The following is a 23145-nucleotide window of genomic DNA, read 5'->3' on the forward strand; positions in this document are numbered from 1 at the left end:
GAGTGTGAAAAATTGTGTGACACAAATCACTTGTTTGATCACCTGACAAACTAGCTAAGACAGCCTCACCTCGATTTTAGGAATTCCATTAACCTCCCTTTCACTTTACGGGGAGGGGTGGCTCGGTCATTCTAGAAGCGCCACAACGTTGTTGGGAAAATACCTACTTCTATATGTTTGCATGCAAACTCATACTCCCATATGTTTGTGTAAAAATTACCACCCCCACCCCGGAAAAGTGTAGTAGGTCACTCTTGTCACTGCCTTGGATCGTTGCCGAATGTCCCACTGGAGCCTCGCGGCTCTCCACACTGTAAAATGTTGTATACCTCTGGGCATATCCTGCTGATCCAATTATGCTGGATAAGGCAAAGACTGGTGCTATCTTGGAAGTCTCCCAATTTTGGTCACTGAGATCCCTCCCCCACCACAGACTAATCCCCCAAACATACTTAGATGTTTTGCTTTGGACTTGGATTATTTCCAAGGAAGTACGAAAATACAATTAATGTGCAGTGCTTAAAGACGATTTATGTATATCGTGGATGTTTTTGAACATTTTTCAAATAGCGCCATCCCGCGACTGCATTGTACTAAAGTGCAACTTTTTCCCATGGGCATGGCCTTGCCGCTTCATGTTGGTCCGGCATCACGCCCTTCGCGATCCTCGAAGAACGCGCAAGCAGCTCACGGAGTCGAGGTTGACTAAATTGACCTGATAAGGTCAGTGCCTACGAGTGCATTAGGAAGCACACCACTATGACCAGAGTGTCTCTAAGGAGCACTCAAAAATCCTGAATAGGGTGTAGCTACAAAGTCGCCTAGCTTATAGCGTGGTAAGTACCTAGTCCCCGGTGAAGTCACACTGAAGTCACATAGGTTTAGAACTGTCAATCAGCCAGGGTCAAACAAATAGCATATCATATTTGAAAAACACCATCTTAAGCTTAAGAAATTTCTTGGTAATAATTACCCACTCTGGTAAAACTCCACATCCACAAGATACTCTTCGACAAAATAACTGAGGTAGGGAACTTTGAAGACGTCTACAAAAACCGTATTACGAAATATGTGTGTTGATAGAATATGGTTTTCCATCACTGAGATATGTTTTACTTTTGCAAAGTCTCACAGATACATAATTCTAGGTCTTTTTCTGCTTTTACTTAGGTTTTTTTACTGCTCTCCAGCCCATATTTCTTCAGGTATGGCTGAATGAATATTCGTGTTAGTAAGCATCGACAGACAGTGAGACTTGAACGGCGCCCTCTGTTGATTCACCTAGTTATAAGTTGACAGCCTAAAGGGTGCAGACCACTAATTCAAGTGAGAATTTCTGGCCAGCTCATTAGCATTAAAAGTGCCCCCACAGTATCTTTTTTAAAAAAGGAGATTGTTTGGCCCCCAAAATGACGAGATTATGTAAATCGTTGCCGGGATCAACTCCCTGGGTCTTTGAGCTTTCATGTGAGAGCAGAAGGGCTCAGAAACTACGGTTGAAAAATGGTCCTAAGTGCCCCAGAAAGTTGAGGGTTGCCACTTGAAAAATGGCTGCAATCAGACTTTGGAAAAATCACTTTTTGGGGGTAATTTTGTTTTGTGGGAATAATTCAAAATGTAATTGGTTAACCCACAAAAAATTGAAAAGAAATTGAAAGATAAGTGACCAGACAAGAATTAATTTGTGTTTCAGAAATCTCAGGGATGTTGGCGTGTATGCTATTGGGCCCTGAACAGTGCTGATTTTACACTGTTTTCAATGGGGCTTGAATTAGTGGACTGGACCCCTAACGGTCTCAATCAAAAGCGCCCCCAATATTTTGCATATCTAATCACCAGCCAGTCATTCCGTCAAATGTGATTATTTTGCCAAATTTCACACTTCATTTTTCCCACCTAAACTTCTCCAAATCCCAAGGTTAACTGTGACTCTCAAACCAGCCTACTTAACCGCAAATTATCCCAGACCAACCCCGTGCGTGAATCTGAAAAGTAAGTGAGATCGTTCCTTTATAATTTGGAGGATTTCAGGGGCCCTTTTTGTCTCCAGTAGAATCAAAGTTATCCATAATATTTTAAGTGTAAGTTACAGTGTAGTTTTGCACAGTGTTTAGTCAATTCCTGTTTGTATTTTATTCCATTTACTTCTGCTCACACATAACTATTAAGGCCACATGCCCGTGTCAATTGCCTTTCGGAAATTATTCCTGTTCTTATATTTTGTAGAACCACGGGACACGGGTGACAGTTTCACTAGTCACGGGCTACCAGAGTTTTTTCCAGTTTACATGGGCTGCGCAGTTTATAGCCTTCCATAATTATCACAGGTCACTTGGTTTCCATGGTTACTACATTCCCGCTTGGGTCACCACTGCACCAAACAAACTTTATGTGAACTGAACCTTGCAGATCCCTAGTTAATAAACATTCTAGTTGGAGTTAAGAACCAAGCGCCATATTTCCTCGCTCATTTTTTCAATTCCCTCAAATAGCACTACAGCAGTTTTTCTCTATTAAAACTACGGCTCCAATGTAATAAGTAAAATTCTCGGAATTTTATTTTATGAAAGGCAAAAGGTGGCACAAGTTCTCTTTCTACGTCAATCAATATGAACCTGGCGTGGTATGCAGACCTTCATGGCATTGGCAGCAATGGTGGAACTGTTCCACCATATACTTTCCCCACCTCTGAACCTAACACTGAAAAGGCCACAACCAAGAAACTTAAAACAGTACACCCAAAAAACTGCTAAGTGACACGATGTCTATCCACTTTGACTGTTAACTTATTTGCCCGGAGGTGAGGAGCCGTCGCGTCGTCACCAAGAACAAAAACGTCAGTTTAAAAGGCTTTTAAAATATGCAGGGGGAAAAGGCCCGGAAAATGTTAACAAACTAGGCCAATTGGCAGTGGTTGCTTGGTGTGATATCGACAAGCCACAGGGGGCTCACTACTCTCGGCCAAGTCTGGTCACAAAGTCCTCCCAATAAACAGTGCCCACTGCTGGTGTATTGGTTGAGCAAAGGAGCGATAGTCAGACATCTCGGTATTTTCTGTTTTTGAGTAACGTATTGTTTAGTTACGTCAAGAGGCATTGGGGCAATCAAGTCAGACCCACGCTTCCCATCGACAGGCCACTAGGGGCAGACATGTCACTTCTTTAGTAAAACGTCTTTTGAAGTGTTTTTTCTAGAATAAAGTGAATCTTTTAAATCTCTTTTTTTTTAATGAAGTGCCTTTGGATTGGGTGACTGGTAATCTTTATGTGTTAATTATTTTTGCCAAATGCTGTCGTGTGCATGTCTCTTTTTTCTGTTTGTACCATTCTCTTGTCATGATGTTGGTCTTCCACCAGGTGTATGGTTTGTAAAAAGACTAGCAACATGAGTTGAAGAGAAAAGGACGGTGGAACGTGATCAGCAAAGGTGAAATAGTGCCCACACTAGCTCTTTACTTACCAACTATGCCGATACTGCCTTTAAGCGCCAGCAAAAACCCGCTGAATTCGGCAGATGAATCAGACGTCATTGATACATTCACCTCCGATGATCTGAAGATGATGCCGCGAACTTTCGTTGTGCCAGACAAACTGAACGTTTGAGGAGCGTTTCCATAAAAGGTGCGCCCCTCTAACTCTACGACATCGTAGCGTTTTTCCGTTTTGAAGTGCAGAATTTCCGTTATTAGTGTGCTGTTTGTTGCTGGCTCTGCTTTGATTTGCCACTTGCAGTCAAGGTTTGATGGGTAGCTATTCGGGTATCCTGGGGATGAAAACGAGCCTCTGTCCACGTTGAAGATCCTCTCACCGCAAAAACCTGCAGGAAAGGAAATTTAAACCGAATACAAAGAAATATGGTTGCTTTTGTGATGTGCTACAGCACTTCACAGCATTATGCTTACGACGAAAATCATAGAAATCCATTTCAATCATTTTAATTGTTTTCGTTTGTTGGAAGTCTTTTCTAATCTTTCTACATAAAGGTTTCCATTTTAATGTCACTTTAAAGAATAAAATCTTACTTCATTAACAGTAACTCTATTCTAATGACTAGAGAAGGAAATATTTTATGTCTGTTATCGTTTCCTCAGCGACTGCATCTGCTCGTTCTCAGCCTATCAAAGACAAAAACGTTTGCTCCCTTTCATTTGAATGTCACGCACATGAATGACCAGAGTATATTTAAATGGCTCCTGTACAATAAATATATATAGAGGTGTAACGATGCTAAGAGCAGTCAAAACTCACTCGTCGTTTTAAGGTTAACATTCTCAGCAAAATCATTTGGAATATAACAAAATACAAGAAAAAAGGAAGTCAATGCGGAAAATATTTCACTTACTCAAGTTGAGACACGCTTAATGTTCTCCGAACAATAATTTACCGAGAATTTATTTAGTTTCTGGTTCGGGAATCTAGAACAGGTGAATAATTTTAAATTAAGGTTCAGAGGGTCATCAGACACTACCATCCTTTTGAGTTTTGTCCATGGACAAGATATTCACACATTCATCTTAATCTATGGTTTGGAGTGAACAGGTGCCTCCAAGTACAGAACTGAAAATTTTGTGACTAAAAAGAAAGCATCACAGCAGTAAGGTCCAGAGTGAATGGTCTACTGGCTAATCGTCTAGAAATAATGAGAGGCAACACGACACATGTTGTTAATGCGTCGATAGCATGTGATCAACAAACACAACTCCTAGATTACATGCATTTACGACAAGGTCGACCTCTGCGGGACCAGTGTGCACTCGTATTAAAGTTCGGATGTTCTGATTTGTTTTGTTTATTTAAGTTAGCCTCCTTTTATTTGCGTGTACTATAACATTTTCTATAACGTGATTGCTTAAAAGACGCTTGTAGATTGCTAAAGGGAAAAGGACGCCTACAGCTCGGGCACGAAAAAGCTACTTTTAGAGATAATCGACTATTTTGTGCTCATATTTCTAATTAAAAATCACACAAGCCTGTGTTTTTGACTGAAGTTTGTTGATATTCCAAATAACAGTGTGCATGTGAGGGAGGAATGAAATTAACAGTAATTTACGGTTTATGCTAACAACCTTTTCCCGGGATACCCCGTGCCTAAAACGGTGCGACATTAATGCACCATGTGAAATCCTAACGACATTCCACTGGGAACATACTTTGATTGACATCGACTCTTCATTGGGACGCTAGCGCAGTTTTTGTTGCTTCAGCGTTACGTGCTAACGTCCTTTTCCGGGCAACACCACCATCACCAAAATACAATAGCACGTAAGAATGATGTATCTACTTCAGACGAAATGTATATGATATGAAAGGCATTTCACGTACTGCTTTATCAATTTCTGGAAAAACACAAAGTGACCTTTTGACCCATTTTTACCCGTGTGACCTTCTTCGGGCACCCAGCAGATTGCAAAGTTGTAGAAAAAATGCAGTCTTTTTTAATAAGTGTCACTTTAAAACCTGTAAACTTTATTTAGCTTGAAGCAAGGTAACATTTTTCCCCGGAGTGCATTATTTCCTGTTACAGAATTTTTCATCGTTTGGCCTACTTAAAATAGCATCAAATCTTTGTGAAATGAATCAGAAAAGTTGGGGAATATGTTGACACTGGAACCAGCCCAATGTGGGGGATTTCGCCTAATTGACTGGGTATCAATACAGGGAAAGAATCGAAGCCCTCGAACCTAATTATGAACCCTGAAAGAAGTACGAAGTACCTGCTTAGGGTCAAACCCTAAATTTTATTGGCCTTTTTTTAACTCTCGTGCTATGTGTGTTTTTGTTTGTTTTTCAAAATTTGAGTGCTATAAAGATTTTTATTTAGTTATAGAAGTCAGTAAAGACTGCAAATGTCGCAAAGTTTGTCAACATCGTGAAAATTAACAACTGATCTGTTTTGACTTTGTAGTTTTAAGTGCACTAGATTTAAGTCTTGTATCAGTTGTCTACCGTAAAGACTGTGTCTATTGCAAACCGTGTAACAATTTCCATCTTTGCGTTGAACGTTACGATTGTAATCAATGTTTGGAATGTTAAAACAGTAAAGATTGCATTAACTGAGTCAGTATTATGAGTAAACGGTCCCAGACACGCAAAAAATTGTAAAGGTAGACGACGAGAAGGAAAGTAAATAATCACAACAAAAAATGGCTCCTGACCCTTTTTGGTAGCTCTTCAGGAATAAATGATTTTAAAAAGAATTTCAAACATTATTAAAAGCTGATGGGTTCCGCATGTAAAATAGTTTCGTGGCTTTCAATTGGGCAGATAATAACAGGGACATGAAAATATATATCTTTCCCGTGTCTGCTCGTCGAAAATGCCGTATTGGTGCATTTAGGCAGTTTAGACGATATACCTTTTCTCGTCAGCTCTATATCTTTATCTTGTACAAACTCATAGACCTTGCGGTTAAGTTTATCCAGTGCGTTTATGATGAATATTTCTTCGGGTGTGTGGATTAACGCTCTTTTGTAAGATAATAATAATAATAGCCCTTGACTTCAAATGTGGTTTTTGTTTATCTACGTGATACGTTCCCATTCGTTTGTGCCGTAATATGCATTTCAGTGCAATTCAGAGGGTAGGATTTAATCTTTGGGGTGGGGATCATGTCATCGTATAAAGCAACATCAACTTCATAAAATGAATAGGCCTAATCCTACCGATCATTACCTGTTTGTTTTATGTGACTTTAAAAAAGTTGATAAAAATTGAGAATTTGGATTTCATTTTCTTGAATTAATATTAAAACTAGCGTGTTTGATTCATGGGTAAATAAAACAAAAACTGAATAACTTAACAACCACATCTTTCCATAATGATACCCGGGTCAAGCTACAACTTGGTAGTGGATATAACCAGCTGCTTCAAAACCGTTTTTTTCCTGTCAGTTTCAAGAAATGGATGTCAGTTATACACTGCAAAAGGCATGTATTTAGAATATCAAGGAAAATCGTTTTATTTTTTCAAATATGTCATTCTCTGCTTAACCTGGACAAATAATAAATACAGATTTCTTTTAATGGGATTAAATAATCATCCGCACAGAGAGTGGGGTGAATACGCCTTGAGGGATGACAGGATACGTGTTCAAAAAAAATACTTGTTCCTGTAAAAAGTAAAGTCCACCATAGATGAATTTGTCAGGACAAAAGGAAACCTTTCATTGAAACCTGTAGAAAAGATTGTTTTAGGAATAATGTAGGCTTTCGAGCAAATCCTTCAACTTCTCAGAAGAAACAAATATGATGGTTTGGAGTCAAGTCGAATGAAATTCCAAGTCACTCTTTTCGGCCCCAAATTTATTGAACAACTTAATTGCAAGACGTCTCAGTTAGGAGTAGATATGCTCCCGTTTGCTTTGCTGCTGTTTGGTTGGTGCCAATTAATGTGGTCACAAAGTGGTCACTTTGAGTCGTAATGATCCCTTTCTGTAACCGGCGGTTGTTTAGAAAGCCGGGGCTCCATGTCGTCGTCTAGTTTCACAAGTGTAACGCGTACCACCACTTACTGAGAGACGAATCACCCAAGCAATACACCAAGGAGCGACGGTGATAACTTCACTGCAGCGCTGGAGGTTAATAGTAAGCCATGAAACGCACCCGGTTTTCCTGTCATCTCGTTGCACCCACTTCGGAAACAGTTTTGATTGTGGGAAATTCACTAGTTGATGTTGTCATTGTAACGAAAGGGTACAAAGGGGAGAAATCCGTCATTAAATTCGTTGTATTTTGTGCACAATTCAATGCATTTCTCCATTGGGGAGGACAAACAGTACATAACATACCGAATATTTAACTGAACAAATCGTAACCGAAATGCAATCAAATCAGAAATAGACAAATTGGGGTATTTTTGGAAAGACCTTTTCTGTTAGTTTAAACAATTTTGATTAGGATTTTGACCGTTTGTTTTCATTTTTCGTATTCCCAATTTAAATTTTGTTGGGGAAGATGGGGCATGATGGGACATGGGGCAAGATGGGACAGCTTGATAACTTTATCAGCAAGCATCAGAAGGCGCTGTAATTTAGTGCTGTGAATAAACCGACAAAAGATAACAGGCATATTTGCATCAGAAACACGTATCGTTGGTCTTGAGTCTTCTCGGAAAAATAAAAAAAAAAGGTACTGGGGGACTTTAACTTTTACGGAGGTGAGATGTTTAGTAATACCTAGCAATTGCAGTAGGCTGCAGAGTTGTAATATTGCGTAGTGTTGCAATTTATATAGCAGTGAAGGGCGCCACCAAGCAAGCCTGCGGCGAACTGATTAAGCAGCCGCGAGAAACGAGGAGTGTGGGGCTGGCTGTGAATGGTGAGCAACAATTTCCTGTTTTAAAAACCTATATCCATGATTACTCCTAGTTATTGCACCCGTGATTATTCCCATTGTTAATAACCAGTTATCGTTTGTACCATTATGAATACATTATTGTTCCAACCTTCTGTGTTTGAGCTGAGCAAAAGGTCTCGCCACACGAGGTTTCGAAAATGGATGCCCTTCCAATCATACACGTGCCGTATTGCATGTAGGACTGTACACTTTTGCACACACGACGTTAGTGGCGTATTCCTGTTCCTTTAATACTTAATGATTATTCATGCTCTTATATTTTCCAGAACTAAATATCCATTGGTCAGAGATCTTCCACTGATCACCGATCACTGCATCCTGACCGAGCACTCGTCTCTCCACGAGCCCTTCGTTATTTTGTTCCCACCAATTTCCATGAATACCATCATATGAATAAATTGAATAAATGGTGCAGGGGGTCACCAAACACACACACACACCGAAGGTCTCCCCGCGTCCTCATTTCTCTTTGACACGTAGTTTGACCAGGTTATTAGTCTGTTGTGTCACAGAAGAGCTATAAGTATGCAACTCTGTGCATGTATTTTACAGTGGCTTCATCAATAAACTGCATACATATGGGGCAGGATTGGACAGCTCGTCTGACGCAAGATGGGACAGTACCCCATCATAATTTTATGCAGTTACCACTAGGCGTACATTTTCGAACATCCCAAGTGACTTAACCATTGAGGGAAGCGATTAAATTGTCTTCAAACCCTAGAACGGACCACTAATAATTAATATGCAACAATAATGTATCCCTTGCCTTGCAAATAAAAAGCATGGTAATAATCTGTACATAAAGCAATGGGGAAATCAGTTTGGAATCGATGTCCCATCTTGCCCCAATCACGTGGGGCAAGGTGGGACGTGTTGGATTTTGAATAATTAGTCATAACTATACTACAAAGATTAAAAATATAATGGAATTTTTCGTGGTGGTTTACACTTGCGTCCTTTCTTTACAGACTTTCCAACGCGGCATTTAATGGTTTGGTTTTTTGAAGAAGTCGTCGTTAGGAAAACTGGGCCATCCTTCCCCACTTTCCCCTGCCCAAAGCCTCCATACATAATGACTTTTTAACACAAGAGGGCGCACATCAAAGTCTGGTTTCCAGATTAAAAATACCCCCTCTTTTTCTAAATTTCTATTAGCCACTGAAACCAGACTAGAGATCATTCACATGCTGCCGTGGCTGTCGAGAAAAGGTGGAAAGTTTCGGACTGTGACAGTAAGGAGCGCTGTGTTACCGACAACTGTAGTCAGTATCTAAATCAGCACAACTTGTACAAGTTAATAAATTTTGCAAATGCAAGATTCGGGGAGATTTGGTTTTCACCGAAAATGCAGGTTCACTCAACATCACAAAATTCATAGGCAAATAGTCAAGTGTGAGCAATAGATACAACTAGGGAATGTGGATGTCACAGAGAGCAAGGAAAAAGGTATGTGTGAGTGTCTGAATGTCTTTCAAGGCTCAAATCCTGTATAATTTTGTTGTAGAATTTGACATTAGTTTAGCCTACCACGCCTACTTACATGACCAAGTACCATATGCAGTATACCAACTTATACCATACCAAGTTATTCTTATCAGACTTGCCTCTGATATGTTGTAGTAGTAGGGATTGGAGAGTTCTGGAGCACACGCCCTTTTCACCCCCTTTCACCCATCGCACTCACCGCTCGCTACGCTCGCTCACCTTTTGACCCCGGCGCCGCTCGCTCGCTGGCTAAACAACTCGTGACTAGCGCTGGGGATTTCCACTGAACTTTTGACTCCGGTTGTAAACAACTCGTGACTGGCAATCACTCGCGAGAAAAAATTGATAAAAAAAAATAAAAATACATAAAAATAAATGGTAGATCAAACTACAAACGTGAATTGTTATTTTTGCAAAGACACGAGAAATTCGGTTGACTTGATAGATTCGTACGGTTGCTCTCGTTGTTTTAATTCCAAAAGTTTACGCAAATGCATCGGTTGTAAAGAGTGGCGCAATTGTCACGAATGTCAAGACTGCGTAAGATGTAAGGACTGCTTCACCAGCGACGATTGCAGTAGATGTATAAATTGCGTGGCTTGTTTTAATTCATACGACTGCAGAAATTCGAATGCCTTGGACAGTTGCGAGGACTGTTATGACTGTGTCAATTGTATCGAATGTTTTGGTTCTACGTACTGCACCTGCTGCGTAAATTGTGTCGAGTTGGAAGGAATGGATCACGTGGTGCTCGTAGACGGCAAGCATAAAAAGCTGAGGCACGTGGGAGAGAACGAGTCATTGCCCGATTCAGCTACTAAACTCGACGCGGACTTATACAAAATTGGATTAATTATTGAATACAACGCTGACGTCGAACATTTAATTAAAGTAGAAATCCCGCCTGAATAAAAATGAGAAAAATTTTAGAAACCTAATTATAAATAAGAACCATGTCAACTCAAGTATTTATCGTTTCAGACGACCACGAGCGCCTAAATGTCGACAACTGCGATCCCAATGTTACCTATGGCCCCTTTGACCCGAGTAAATTAATCATTTCAAATCCCGTGGTTAAAGAAGGGATCTACACTTCACCCATTTTTTACCATCACAACGACCAAAACAAACGCCTGTTGATTATGACGACGGAACCCTGTTACGGTATAAACCCACTTTACAAATATGGCACTCGAGATAAAACGTCCGAAAACACCCAGGGCCGTCAAATTTGTTACCAGATACAATCACCTACGGCAAGCGTACTCGATCACATAAATTTGGCCGTTTATAAATTTATCGAGTCTCAAGGGTCTAATCTCCCGTCTAACACCGTAAATGCCTACAAAGCCAGTCACGATATCGATGAATTGAACAAGATCGAATATGTAGTTAAACCGCCTTATACGGCTAAAAACCAAATGTACGTTAAAATAGATCCCTATGCTTCGCTATTTGATCACCAAAAAAGATCTATCGACTCGTCAAATATCGATAAATTTATCAATAAGAGATGCGACGCGCAATCATTTATTTGTGCAAAAGACGTATACTACGGTACCCACGGTTCACTGTCTTGCGGAGCCAGCGTCAGGTATAGAGTGACAGCGGCAATGTTGAAAATTACAAACGACGGCCTAATTTTGAGTAAGTCGGCGTTGCAAGTGTTTAGCGGATTTGAATTAAAAGACGATTAAATTTGAAAAATCAATTTAACCTCGGTTAGCTATTAACCGGGGTTAATTTTTTTTTCCTTTAAATAAATAAACCCTTATATAAAATGACTGATGCGGAACTTTGCCACTTGTTGAATAGAAAGGAAGTACACATAATTGGGGCAACGAGAAATGTACAACCGAGACCGCCTTGTAACCACCAAATAATTGAAATGGACGAAAGATTTGTGTGTAAACATTGCGGTCAAATTTTTGGGTGGGTTTCTTCGTTCGGAGCCGCAGAAATGGGAGATCGATACTACAAGCATCACGTTTGGAAAAAACCTAAGCCGCCAAAATCGAGAAAAACGTTGCTGAAGTATAATCTGTCTTTTGAAAACGGCGAAGCGGGTGAAATAGAATACAAGTTGAACCAAGTTTTAAACGGTAAGATCTCTAGAGGTAAACCGTTGAAGGCTTTAATCGCGGTGTGTTATCAAGACGTCACTGGGGAAATCGAATCTGAAGTTAAAGAACTTTTTCAAGTCTCGGATAAGCACTGGAAAAACGCTATGGAGAAGTTTAACCTCGCAAAACAAGACATATAAAACGTATATAATAAAATGGAGACGCACACTTTTCACTTGACCGAGAACCCGCAGACGTTTAGATTGAAAAACGAGATCAACAACACCAAAGGCGACAAAGTCGACCGAGTAAAGAATATTCAGTTTGAAGCTGTATATTTTAACGTAACAAACGCTACTGAAATTGAGTGGGATACAAACTTGGACGGTAGGCCAGCGGGGGTACTTGGCGAACGACCGCCCGGTATGCCCTCAGTGGAAAGAACGGATTCATCTCCCAATCCAGAATTAGTACAAACAGCTAAAAACAGATTGATCCAAGCAAATAAAAGAGGCGAGTTAGCGGAAGAAATCAGAATCATCGCTGATGAAATTGAGCAGCTAAACCAAGAAATCGCAGCTTTAGAAGATCAGTTAAACCAAAGACAACCATCAGAAACGCGAGTTCGTTTAGCTTTTGATCTCGACGATAAAAAAATTAAATCAGCTTCACTGCTCGAGGGGCAAAGACAAGCTTTAGATGAAATCTACGAAGGGAATCCACCAACTCGACCTACCACCACCACCAACTCCCCCAGGAGACCCAGAAGAGAATTAACTAAAAGACTGTTTTTGACGGGGCTAACTGGGCCTATATACGACAGACTTTATTCGCGAAGCTCATCCGAACCATTACCTCAGGGTCAAAGAGGAAGCATCGTGGTATCCCCCGGTTATTACGGCATAGACTGGTTTCACTTTTTGTTAAACTCGATACCGGGCGTTTCTTTTAAGGTTCACTCGGAATCTAAACGGGTGACTTTGGCCATTACGGACCCCAATCTCAAGTTGCGACTAAACAAAGAAGTGTCCAAGCTACTGAACTTACCCAAAATAAAACTTTTACCCAACGTTATTTACGAAGGCAAGTACGATTTAAACCCCTTGAAACTCGCGTTTATTCATTGCAAACAATTAAATACATTTGACAACTTTTATAACGGGCGGACTTTAGACTTGCTGTACGTGATAGCTACCGAGCCTCGCACCTGTAATCACAGTGAAACGCCTAAAAAGTTAATCGACAGGAACATCAGTGAATTGACTTTTTCTGTTAAAAACGACAGAGGTGAGCTCTTGAATAACATCGGCAAAATTTTAATCGAGTTAGACATTTTTTAAAACGCGTAATTATAAAAGATGACGACTCACATATACCCAGATTTGACTTTAAACTCGGCTGAACAAGCGGAAACAAAGGTTTACAGGCTAAGAAAGATCGAAGAAATTAAATCTCAAATCCAAAGAGAACGCGACGCGAGGGAAAATAGTTACAAAAAGATCAAACGACTTTTAACCGCGCTCGGATATGTGGAATATGGAGTAGAAGCACTGGGCGCCACATCGGCAGCCGTAGGCATTCCCGCCATTTTGGGAGTGATCACCGGTCCCGTTGGACTTGTGATGGAAGGAATCGCTATCGGTGCGTTTGGCGCTTACGCGATTCTAAAGTACGCCTCCCGTAGACTCACCCACAAAACTAAAAAACACGATCAAATTAGAATGTTGGCAGACGCTAAATTAAATACAATTGAGGAATACGTATCTCACGCGATTGAAGACGGTGACATATCCCAGGAAGAATTTGTCCTTATTTTATCCGAGCTGAAAAAGTTTAACGAGATGAAAGAAAAGATTAGATCGCATACGTCTACAAAATTGGAAGAAACTAAAGCTCACACCAAAGAAGAATTTGAACGTCAAGTCAACGAAAGAGCAGAAGCGCTAGCCAACGAACGAGCAGCGGTTTTAAAAAAAGATCTTATGAAAAAACTTGGCGAATAAGTTTTACAAAGTCGGTTGAGTACGACCGGAGGGAGAACGACCGGAGCGAGTACGAAGAGAATCCACCCTCTTATCGAGAAGCGACTATTCCGACGGCACCTGTAAAAGACTGGTAAAGATTATTTTTAAAATTCTTTTAAAATAAATGGGAGGCAATTTTAGTAGTCTAAATATTTTAGTAAACGAAGACAATTCCTTTACAGCCGAGTTTCCAAATTTAACGCACGCGTATAAATTACCAAAAGTAACTACGGACGAAGCGGTAAATAGGTGGTCTAGTCCGGAGTCGATATCGTTTTACCAAAATCAATTTAATTTCGCGGTCTATTGCGCGACGACGGCCTGCGGTGTGGGCTTTGATCTACTGTCCGACCCTAATCCGTACGTCTCGGCTTTATTTAACTTTCACGTGTATTACACCGTACGAAAAATATTTTACGACTGCGTGATGCCCATTCCGAGCGACGACGTATTTGACGCGTTACACAATAATTACGACCATCAGAAGTTTACCGACACGTGCCTTTTATACGGAGTAGACCTGAATAAATCGTATAAACAAACAAGAGACACTTTGTCGAAACGCACCGCTTATTATTACGAAAATGGATATATACCCGTTCCGGGTAAAAACTACGACCCGCACGACTTACACGTGACCAACAGTAAATACGCGGGATCTACTTACATGGGATTTGGATGGGCTAAACCGCCTAAAGGCTCCGGTCACGCGAGTACATACACAGTTACCTGGATTTCACAGTCGGACGCGGTTACTTTGGCCTGGTGGGACTTCGTTCCTAAAAAGTCTCGGTTGACAGACGTGGGAATCACCAAGGTAAACGAATCAATTCGAGCTTACGTCTACGCATTACTAGGGGCACAGGCGCAGACCAAGACCAGCGTTTTGGCCACCGGCACCGGATTAGACGCGCGACGGCAATTTATTACGATCGTGGAATCTTTAATTAATTCGGGTCCCGATCTCGAACAGTCGATCGACCAATATCAAGATTCGTTACAATACGCAAAAACGCCTTTAAACTTCGTAGTTGCCCCAGGTTTGTACCTGGTACCCTCGGACATGGACTTACGCATCGGCACGTTTGAGGGATATAACAATAATTTACAAGTCGCGACTGCAGATATGAAGACTGGATACGTACCGAGTTTGAATAACGGAACGAGTACTAACGAAGAAGCGATCAAACCAGAACCGGCAGTGTTACCGAGGAAGCAACCAGAACCAGCTCGCAAAGCGAGCAAGCCTTTAGACGCACACAATGAAGAAAAACTATCATTAACCGTTGGAGCCGTTGCAGTGGGTGTCGTCGGGTTTATATTATACGGGTTTTAACTTAAACGTTTTGAATTAAGGCGTAAAAAAAAATCTCACCTCCAATTTGAGGTGAGATTTATTTTTTTTTGGTCCTTTTTACCCATTCTTTTGCACGTACGTCAAAAGCAAAACACCCGCGCCCACGAACAAGGTCCATACGTGTTCCGCCACCCATCCAACAGCTTTACTCGCCACGTTAAAAATCCAACTCAAAATGCTACCGATGATCCCAGGCAAAGCTCCTAAAGCGCTCAACCCGAGTTTCTTCAATACGTTTGCCAGGTTCCACAGTTGACGTTTGATCCAATCGGTGACCCCGCCTTTGGAAGGAGGTTTAGGCGTTGGTTTAGGTGCGGGTTCAGGTTCAGGCGTTGGTTTAGGAGTTCCGGCACCCCTGCCGCTGGCCACAATACTACTAACGACGGTGCTCACAGCTAAACTAAAAGCCGTTAAGATGCTCGCGATCGTGACGCCTTGTTCTCTAAATATCGTTCGAATCTTCTCACCCAGGGTGTCATCCGAATGTAAAGCGTAACTAATTACTTCTTTTATTCGCGTTATTTGACTTTTGAGTTTACCGTTTAATATGTCTCTTTGAGCTTGTAGTCCTTCGAGTTGATCTTGCAAGTCACGTAAACGATCCGAATCTTCAGAAGTCTCGAGTCTACTTATTTCTTCTTGAATTTCTGTAATTTTAGCTTCGTTTAATCGTATCTGTCCTCTAATCGTTCGCAATTGTTTGTCTAATCCTAAGAGCTCTCTATAGTTTAATCCTTCTGTTTGAACGTTTGTATCTTGGGTGAGCTCTTCTACGATTTCACTGACTTGATCTGATATTTGCGGTAACTCTTCCATTGGAATGCTCTCTGGTTGAATGGATTTTAACTTTGATTCAGCTTTTTGCACCGATCTTCCATAATTTTTAAATCCTAATTTGAATCTAATAAAATCTTGCGCTTCACCCGTTCCGGTGTATCCAGCAGCCTTGGCGTTTTGGACGATTGTGTTAAGACCGACAACAACATCTGGGTTTCTTTTGCTGGTTAACAGCACATCACCGTATTTGCCTTCTCTTTTGTAAAATAAACCTACGACTTTGCTGTAATCAAACCTTTCATAGTGAAGTACCGACGGTACATCTTCTCTTCTGGCGAGTTGAAAATATCGGTAAAAGGCTTCTACATTTGGGTGAGTTATGAATACCGCTCTCCCTTGTTCTAAAGAATCACCGGATAATGTTATCGGTCTTGGGTTTATTTCCAATTTTGATCCAATCGGTTTTGTTGTTACCGTTCCTCCGTATGGTTTGTCCAATACAGGTTCTTTTTGTTCAATCGGTACTGTTCCTACTCTTAGTTCATTAAATGAAGTGTTGGTATCGTCCAATCCAGGCTCAATAAAGGACGTTTCTTGGTCGAGCTCGCTTTCTTGATTTTGATCGTCCAAGAGAGGTATTTCCTCGGGATCGAATCCTCCTTCTGCCATTTCTTTTATAGTATATGTTTTATATTTTTTTAAGCGGTGGGTAGGCTCGCGGGCAGAATACCCTGCGCCACCAACCAACCCTGGGTAGCCAATGCGCCACTGGACAACGCGGTTAATTTCAACACGTCTTCGGCGGACAACTTATTTAGGTCCGGTGGTTTAATTTTAAATAGCTTACTCGATAGCATGGCGTATCCGAGTGAGATTCCCGAGACGACTGCGCCGTGGTATACCGTATTTGCGATTCCGTTTACGTCGATTGATTTAGCGTTACTCATATTTATATATAAAGAACTTTTATTCCATGTCCAAAATTGGTTCTTGTTTGGGAATACTCGCTTTACTCGCTTTTGGTTTTGGTTGAATAACTTGTTGAGATCTATTTCTCCAAATTAAGTAGAGAAGAACCCCCGCAACCCCCAACGAACCGAGTATCAAGCTTCTGTTCTCTGTAACCGTTTGGTAAATTTTATTTTGGTTGATCTCTTCGTTGCTTTCTTCGCCCACTAGTTTCATCTTAACGAGTTGTTGCTTCATCTTCTTATGTTCCGCTAATTTTTTTACCTTGTTCTACGCACTTCGGATTTTTAGCTTTAGTAACTGACTTAACTGCTTTCTGAATTTGATTGCTCGAGTTCGCTTCGTTGTTTTCCTGTTGCTGGCTCACTTTGGTCTCCTGTTGCTGATTCGTTTGATCTGTTGACATCCTCTCTTAATATAAGAGAACTTTTGTTAAACTCCAGGTGTTTTGTTGTAATTAACGTAGCTGTAAGTGGAGACAAGTACACTCCGTACTTGTAACAAACTTCGGTAAGTAGTCTACCCATAGTTTGACTGATGATAGGGTCGTCGTTGAGGTCTTTAGTAAGCGCTTCTTCAGACTTTAAGTTGACGTTAAAGCCTAAAAATTCTACCGGAGTGGCTATTCCTAGTACGCGAGAATACAAACTTAAAATCGAGTGACCTAGAGTTCTGACAATCTCTTTCCCAAACTTAACTTCGTACAAATTGAACAGCTTTTCTTGATCTTTGGGTGACAGAGCTTCGATCTCTTTGATTGTGTATTCTTTGCCTAAGTATTTTTTAGATTCACCCGAGGCAGCTATCGCGCAGAGGCGATCTTTTACGTTTGAGGTTAATTCGTTTGAATCGCTTTTTGATTCGGCCAGTATAGATTTAATATCATCCATTTAATTATATACGTTTTAAATTTCTTATAGGTGTGCTTTAGGCAAAGGTACTCGTAGGTGTAGTAGGTCAGGTTAACCGCGATAACTAATTGAATAACTAGCTCTACATATTGTAACATTGTTACTTATTTACTATAACTAAAATAAATTTGGTTATAACCGAGCTGATGTAGCCCAGTTATAACAAAAGGTAAGCAAATTAAAGCAAACAAATAACTAGTTAAGAACTACCTTTCAAATCTTTATACGATGTAACAATTAACTTATCGCTCTTTTTAGCGAGGTTACACTTTAAACAACAAAGTACGCAGTTAGACTTAATATGACCAATGGAGTTATCTAATCGTTCAATGGTGCAGAGGTCGTCTCTATTTTCTAAGAATTGCATCTGAACTTCGCAATCTGGATATAAGCAACGAGGGTAATCCTCAATTAGCCCGCGGCAAAAGTCAGTGTCGATAAACCGGTCTGGATCAAATCGATTATACTTTTTGTCCTTTTGTCGAGCGCCGCTAATCCAATTTCGAATAGTTACCTTGATTGGATCGAAACAAACCTTACAACGATGTTTTTGTTTTCCATGGTTGCAGATACCGTTCCCGTCACAATCAACACAAAGAAATTTTTGTCTGCCGTGTTTGCAGATCGATATCCCACCACATTCCTTACATTTAGATTTTTGTCTGCCGTGTTTGCAAATGTCGTTTCCACCACAATCAACACATTGAGATTTCTGTCTGCCGTGCTCGCACTTATGTCTATTATTAGAAACTTTAGCAGCGGAGTTACAGCTGATACACCCCGAGCAGCGCTTACCACTATCCGTAACTTTAAAACATTCTAGAGATTTTATCTTATGACATCGTTTGCAAATTTTACTCTCCATTTAAATTAGATTACATTTGTTCATACATTATCTCATTTTTATTTAATGAAATAACAAGCCGGAGGCTCCGTATTCAATATTAGCTTACTAAATTTAACACCGCGTAAATATTTTTTAATTTCCCCTCTCTTTTCATCCGGCACTATATCGTTTTCGTCCAGACATTGATCAAAAGACGAACGATCCTTGCAATGAAAAATTGCTGTCCAAGCAGTGTTTTTGCGGAAATCCTTTAAAACGGAATTATATTTTTGCGTTAAAAGCCAGCAGCTGTGGAGGTAGTGCCTACCGCTAAACGCCATTTTAGACAAAGCACACGTATTGCTTACCTTAGACTTCTTTCGTTACTTAATAAATTGATCGGCTGCGCAATCGTCGATAATAAACAAAGTATTTATCCCGTCGAATACTCTCTGATAAAGTTCAATCGCCTCATTTAATTCTAGTTTTTCTCGATCTAAATCACAAAGATAAACGTTTTCGTCGGTGTACACCCACAGTCGTTCTAAATACGTTTTATTCTTAAGGAGGGTCGGGCATATAATTACGATAGCTTCAAACGTAAAACGATACTCGGTCTCTAAAAGATTTAAGATCCACTGAGTTTTACCCGACCCAGTTTTGCCCACGATTAAGGCACAATGGGGATTTCTAAACATCTGACTCATTTAATAAACCAAACTTTTAAAATTTCCTTCTTCCACCGTTAGTTGAGAATCCATCACCAAAAATACGTACATCGTCAGCGGTCCTGCGGTCTCGGCCGTTCGTTCCATTTGTATCGATATGTCTCCTCCTCCGCCAAGAGGTCTGCCCGATCCGTGAGCCGAGTTATCGTCGGTACTTCTGAAGTCGAGCCACAAACCGTACTTGTCTTTTAAATAGTCGGCCATGTCTACTCCCAACAAGGATAAGTCCGAGACGACTCCTCTAGCCAATTCTTTATCCGAGTCTCCGAAATATTTAGTGACTTCGTTCCAATGTTGATATTCAAACAAACCTTGCGAGTACAATTGATTAGGTCTACCTTCAACCGTCACAATCGTCTTAGTTATATGCGGATTATAAAATTTTTGCGGGTTCTTGATCGTCGGGTCTTTAAACAGGATCAAAATTCCTTTTAAGCTCTTGATCGTCTGGTCGATGCTAATGTTCCACAGCATGTCACTCTTGTTTACCGCTTGCTTCTTCCACGAGTGAATCCGGTCGAATAGGTAATACATCGTTTTTTTGTTTCTCAAGGTTTGCGCCAAGTCTCGATTGGTAACAACTTCGTATTCCAAGGTAAGATCCGAAATTTGATATTCCGCGGCGGTATCTGACGAATTAACCACTTTGTCGTGTCCGTTAAAAGTTAGATGATACGTCAGAGGCTCTTTAAACCACGAAGGATAAAATGGGGTATGATCCGTCAACATCGGTGTGTCCCGTGGAATCGCATACCTGTTTTTAAAAGCGTCGGCGATTGCCTTGTCCTTACCGTCGTTCGCGGCGGCATTAGCATCGTCAGCCCCTAGACGTATCTTGGCTACGTTTTCTTTCTCTAGTCCAAAATACGCCATATTTTTGGTCTGCGACGGGGGTAACCAATTGTCCTTGAAATTGTGAAATACGTCCGCATCTCGGTAACTTACGATTTTGTTTCCCTGGAGGGATATATTTATTTCCGAAACCACGTTTCTCGCCACGTTGTTATAAACCGTCCTGTTGTCGTCCAAGGCGCCGTCTAGATCCAGTTTAAAAGCCAACTTTGCCGTACCGGGTACAATGACATCGTCAGTGCCTAAAGCGGGGAATTTTACGTTTAACGTGTGACCCGCGTCTATGGTGCTCGGGTTGTGCGTAATGGTTACTTCGCGCCTTTTGCCTTTGATCGCGCGAGGAACTTTAAGCCGCCTGCTCGGGTTAAGTTTTTTGGTGTACATCTTACTTTTATATAATAGTAACCTTATTTTAAAAATGGCTAGTGCTTTGATGATGGTTGGAGGAGCGATAGTAAACGCCTTGGCATTCACGGGCTCAAATTTTTTATTTAGCAGTTTATCAAAAAGTAAAGTCGACGAAGAACGAAAGCGTCACGACCTCGCGTTAGAACAATTGGCGCAAGCAAAACAAGAATGGGAACAAAAACGCGTACACATGCTAGACTTTTTAAACGAACGAATGCGACAAGAACGCGCGAGTCAGCAGACATTTGTAAACGTGGACGAAGCCTTACGAGCTTATTCTGAATTGACCGATAAGAATATTATCCCGTTACCACCAGAGCCTAAGTTATCCGATTTTTACGAACCTTCCGAAGATCAAAAAATTCGCGAGTTTGTTTGGATTATAGGTGGAACTGCGATAGTTGGATTGTTGGCTTATCGGTACTCCCTTCGGTCGTAGCTCGCTACGCTCGCTCGATACGTGTAACTTATTTTAAAATGGAGAGAGAATTTTCAAAGTTGTTTTACAGCCCGCATGGTTACTGGCGAGGAAAAAGCGCTGTCGATCGTCTACACGAAAAGACTATTGCAGACAAATCGGTCGTCAGAAACTGGCTAAAAAAGCAGGCCGTTTGGCAAATATACTTACCAAAACCAAATTACGTACCCAGACCTACAATGTTGCAATCAGAATCGGTCGAACCTAATTACGCGCATCAAATGGACGTTTTGTATTTACCCTGGGACCGCGTTAAAAGAAAAACTTTTAAGTACACTTTAACCGTAGTAGACGTGGGTTCCCGGTATAAAGAGGCAGAACCGTTGACCAGTAAAACCGCCGAGCAAGTGAGTGAGGCAATAAAGAAAATTTACGAGCGATCACCTCTGACCTGGCCCAAATTCGTAATGGTAGACTCGGGAACTGAATTCAAAGGCGAGTTTAAAAAGTTAATGACAAAAAATAAAGTACAAATTCAAGTGGGTGAACCTGGGGTACACAGATCTCAAGGAATCGTGGAAAGGTTTAACCGTACTTTAGCTGAAAGGTTATTCGGCCACCAATACGCTCAAGAAATGTTAAACGTGGGTGTGCGTAACGTGGAATGGGTGGAACGTTTGCCTCAGGTCGTGAAATCGTTAAACGAGGAAAAAACGCGATTAATAGATGCCGTTCCTGCAGAAGCCGTTAAATCAGACCGAGTGAAACAAGAACCGAGTACACCAGTAAGAACTACCCAAAGAGAACTTCCTCCAGACGCGGTCGTTAGATACCTCTATTACCCGGGCGAGCAAGAGGGCGGCACCGTCAGAAGGGCAACGGATCCGATATGGTCCGTGGACGTCTATCAAATTGAAAAGCGAACTAGTCAATTTAAACGGGTGAAAGACAAGAGGGTCAAAACGGGCCCAACTTTATATTACCTTTTAAACGGACCAAATAGGAGTTTCGTCAAAGAGGAACTTCAGGTAGTACCCGAGGATACCGAATTACCGAATTAGGTAGTACTCGCTACGCTCGTAGCTCGCTCGCTCCACTGCGCTCGCTTATGCTACGACCCGTAATAAAATCGAAGGGGAACAGTCGGATCCATCAGGTTTGAAACAAGAATTACATCGTTGCCGCACCGTACTTTTACGCAGTCAAAATGCGCAACGGTGCATATAAAATGTGCAATAAGAGCCTGAAAGTTGAACCCTGATGATGGCGCACCTCCAGAACCCTTGGATAGGAAAAATAACCAGCAAAGATTTGAGAATTGTAATATTTTTCGTTCTGTTTCTTCTTTAAAAATCCAACCTGGAAAAAGGGCTTTGAAAAATATTTGCTAGTATATCAATATATTGAAACTGAAAAATTACCTGAACTAAAAGAGAAATATCCTGCCAAAAATAGACCCATCACTTCCGAAAATCTAAGACACATGAAGAACACTGCAATACTGCAGTCTTGTACGCACATGAATATTTACGGTTTGAAATTTTATGGTAGTTTGTGGGTAAAAACTAAAATAAAAACAAATCAAACTTTTGTGCACATTTTGATAATTTATGAGGTAATAAACATAAAGCAATATTCTACTTTTACGAAAGATTCTAGTATTTTATGTAACCTTTGATGACAACAACTGCGTGATGTCAATTCAACGGAAATTGGAATCCATCGACTGCAGGTAGGTCAATCTTTGCAAGGTTGTACAATCTTTTTTTCAAGAAAGCGCGGCGAGTGAAAACAAACATACATGAACAAGAAACCAATGAGCCTACTGCCGGACGTGAAAGGTCGTTAATAAAACTATTTTTTTACCCATCTCCAGGTGAACTTTCCAAAGTATTACTTGAGGAAGACAAAGATAAAATTCCAAAATTGTGTCATGGGGTGGTAATTATTTTTCCACAGGTTACCGAACGT

The 23145-nt window shown here is 40.8% G+C and overlaps 1 protein-coding gene across 1 annotated transcript in view; it reads right to left on the reverse strand.

Annotated features, from left to right (window-relative positions):
- Positions 1-23145, reverse strand: part of LOC110982033 (membrane frizzled-related protein-like) — a 29003-nt gene that overhangs the window by 948 nt on the left and 4910 nt on the right. The window contains exon 4 of the mRNA XM_087142507.1: positions 3460-3816. Within this exon, the coding sequence (XP_086998633.1) occupies positions 3460-3816 (357 nt within the window). The remainder of the gene's footprint in view (positions 1-3459; positions 3817-23145) is intronic.

The sequence above is a fragment of the Acanthaster planci genome, linkage group LG10 (genome assembly GCF_054643075.1).
Source record: "Acanthaster planci isolate LZ-2023a linkage group LG10, COTS_SCS, whole genome shotgun sequence".
Classification (NCBI taxonomy): domain Eukaryota; kingdom Metazoa; phylum Echinodermata; class Asteroidea; order Valvatida; family Acanthasteridae; genus Acanthaster; species Acanthaster planci.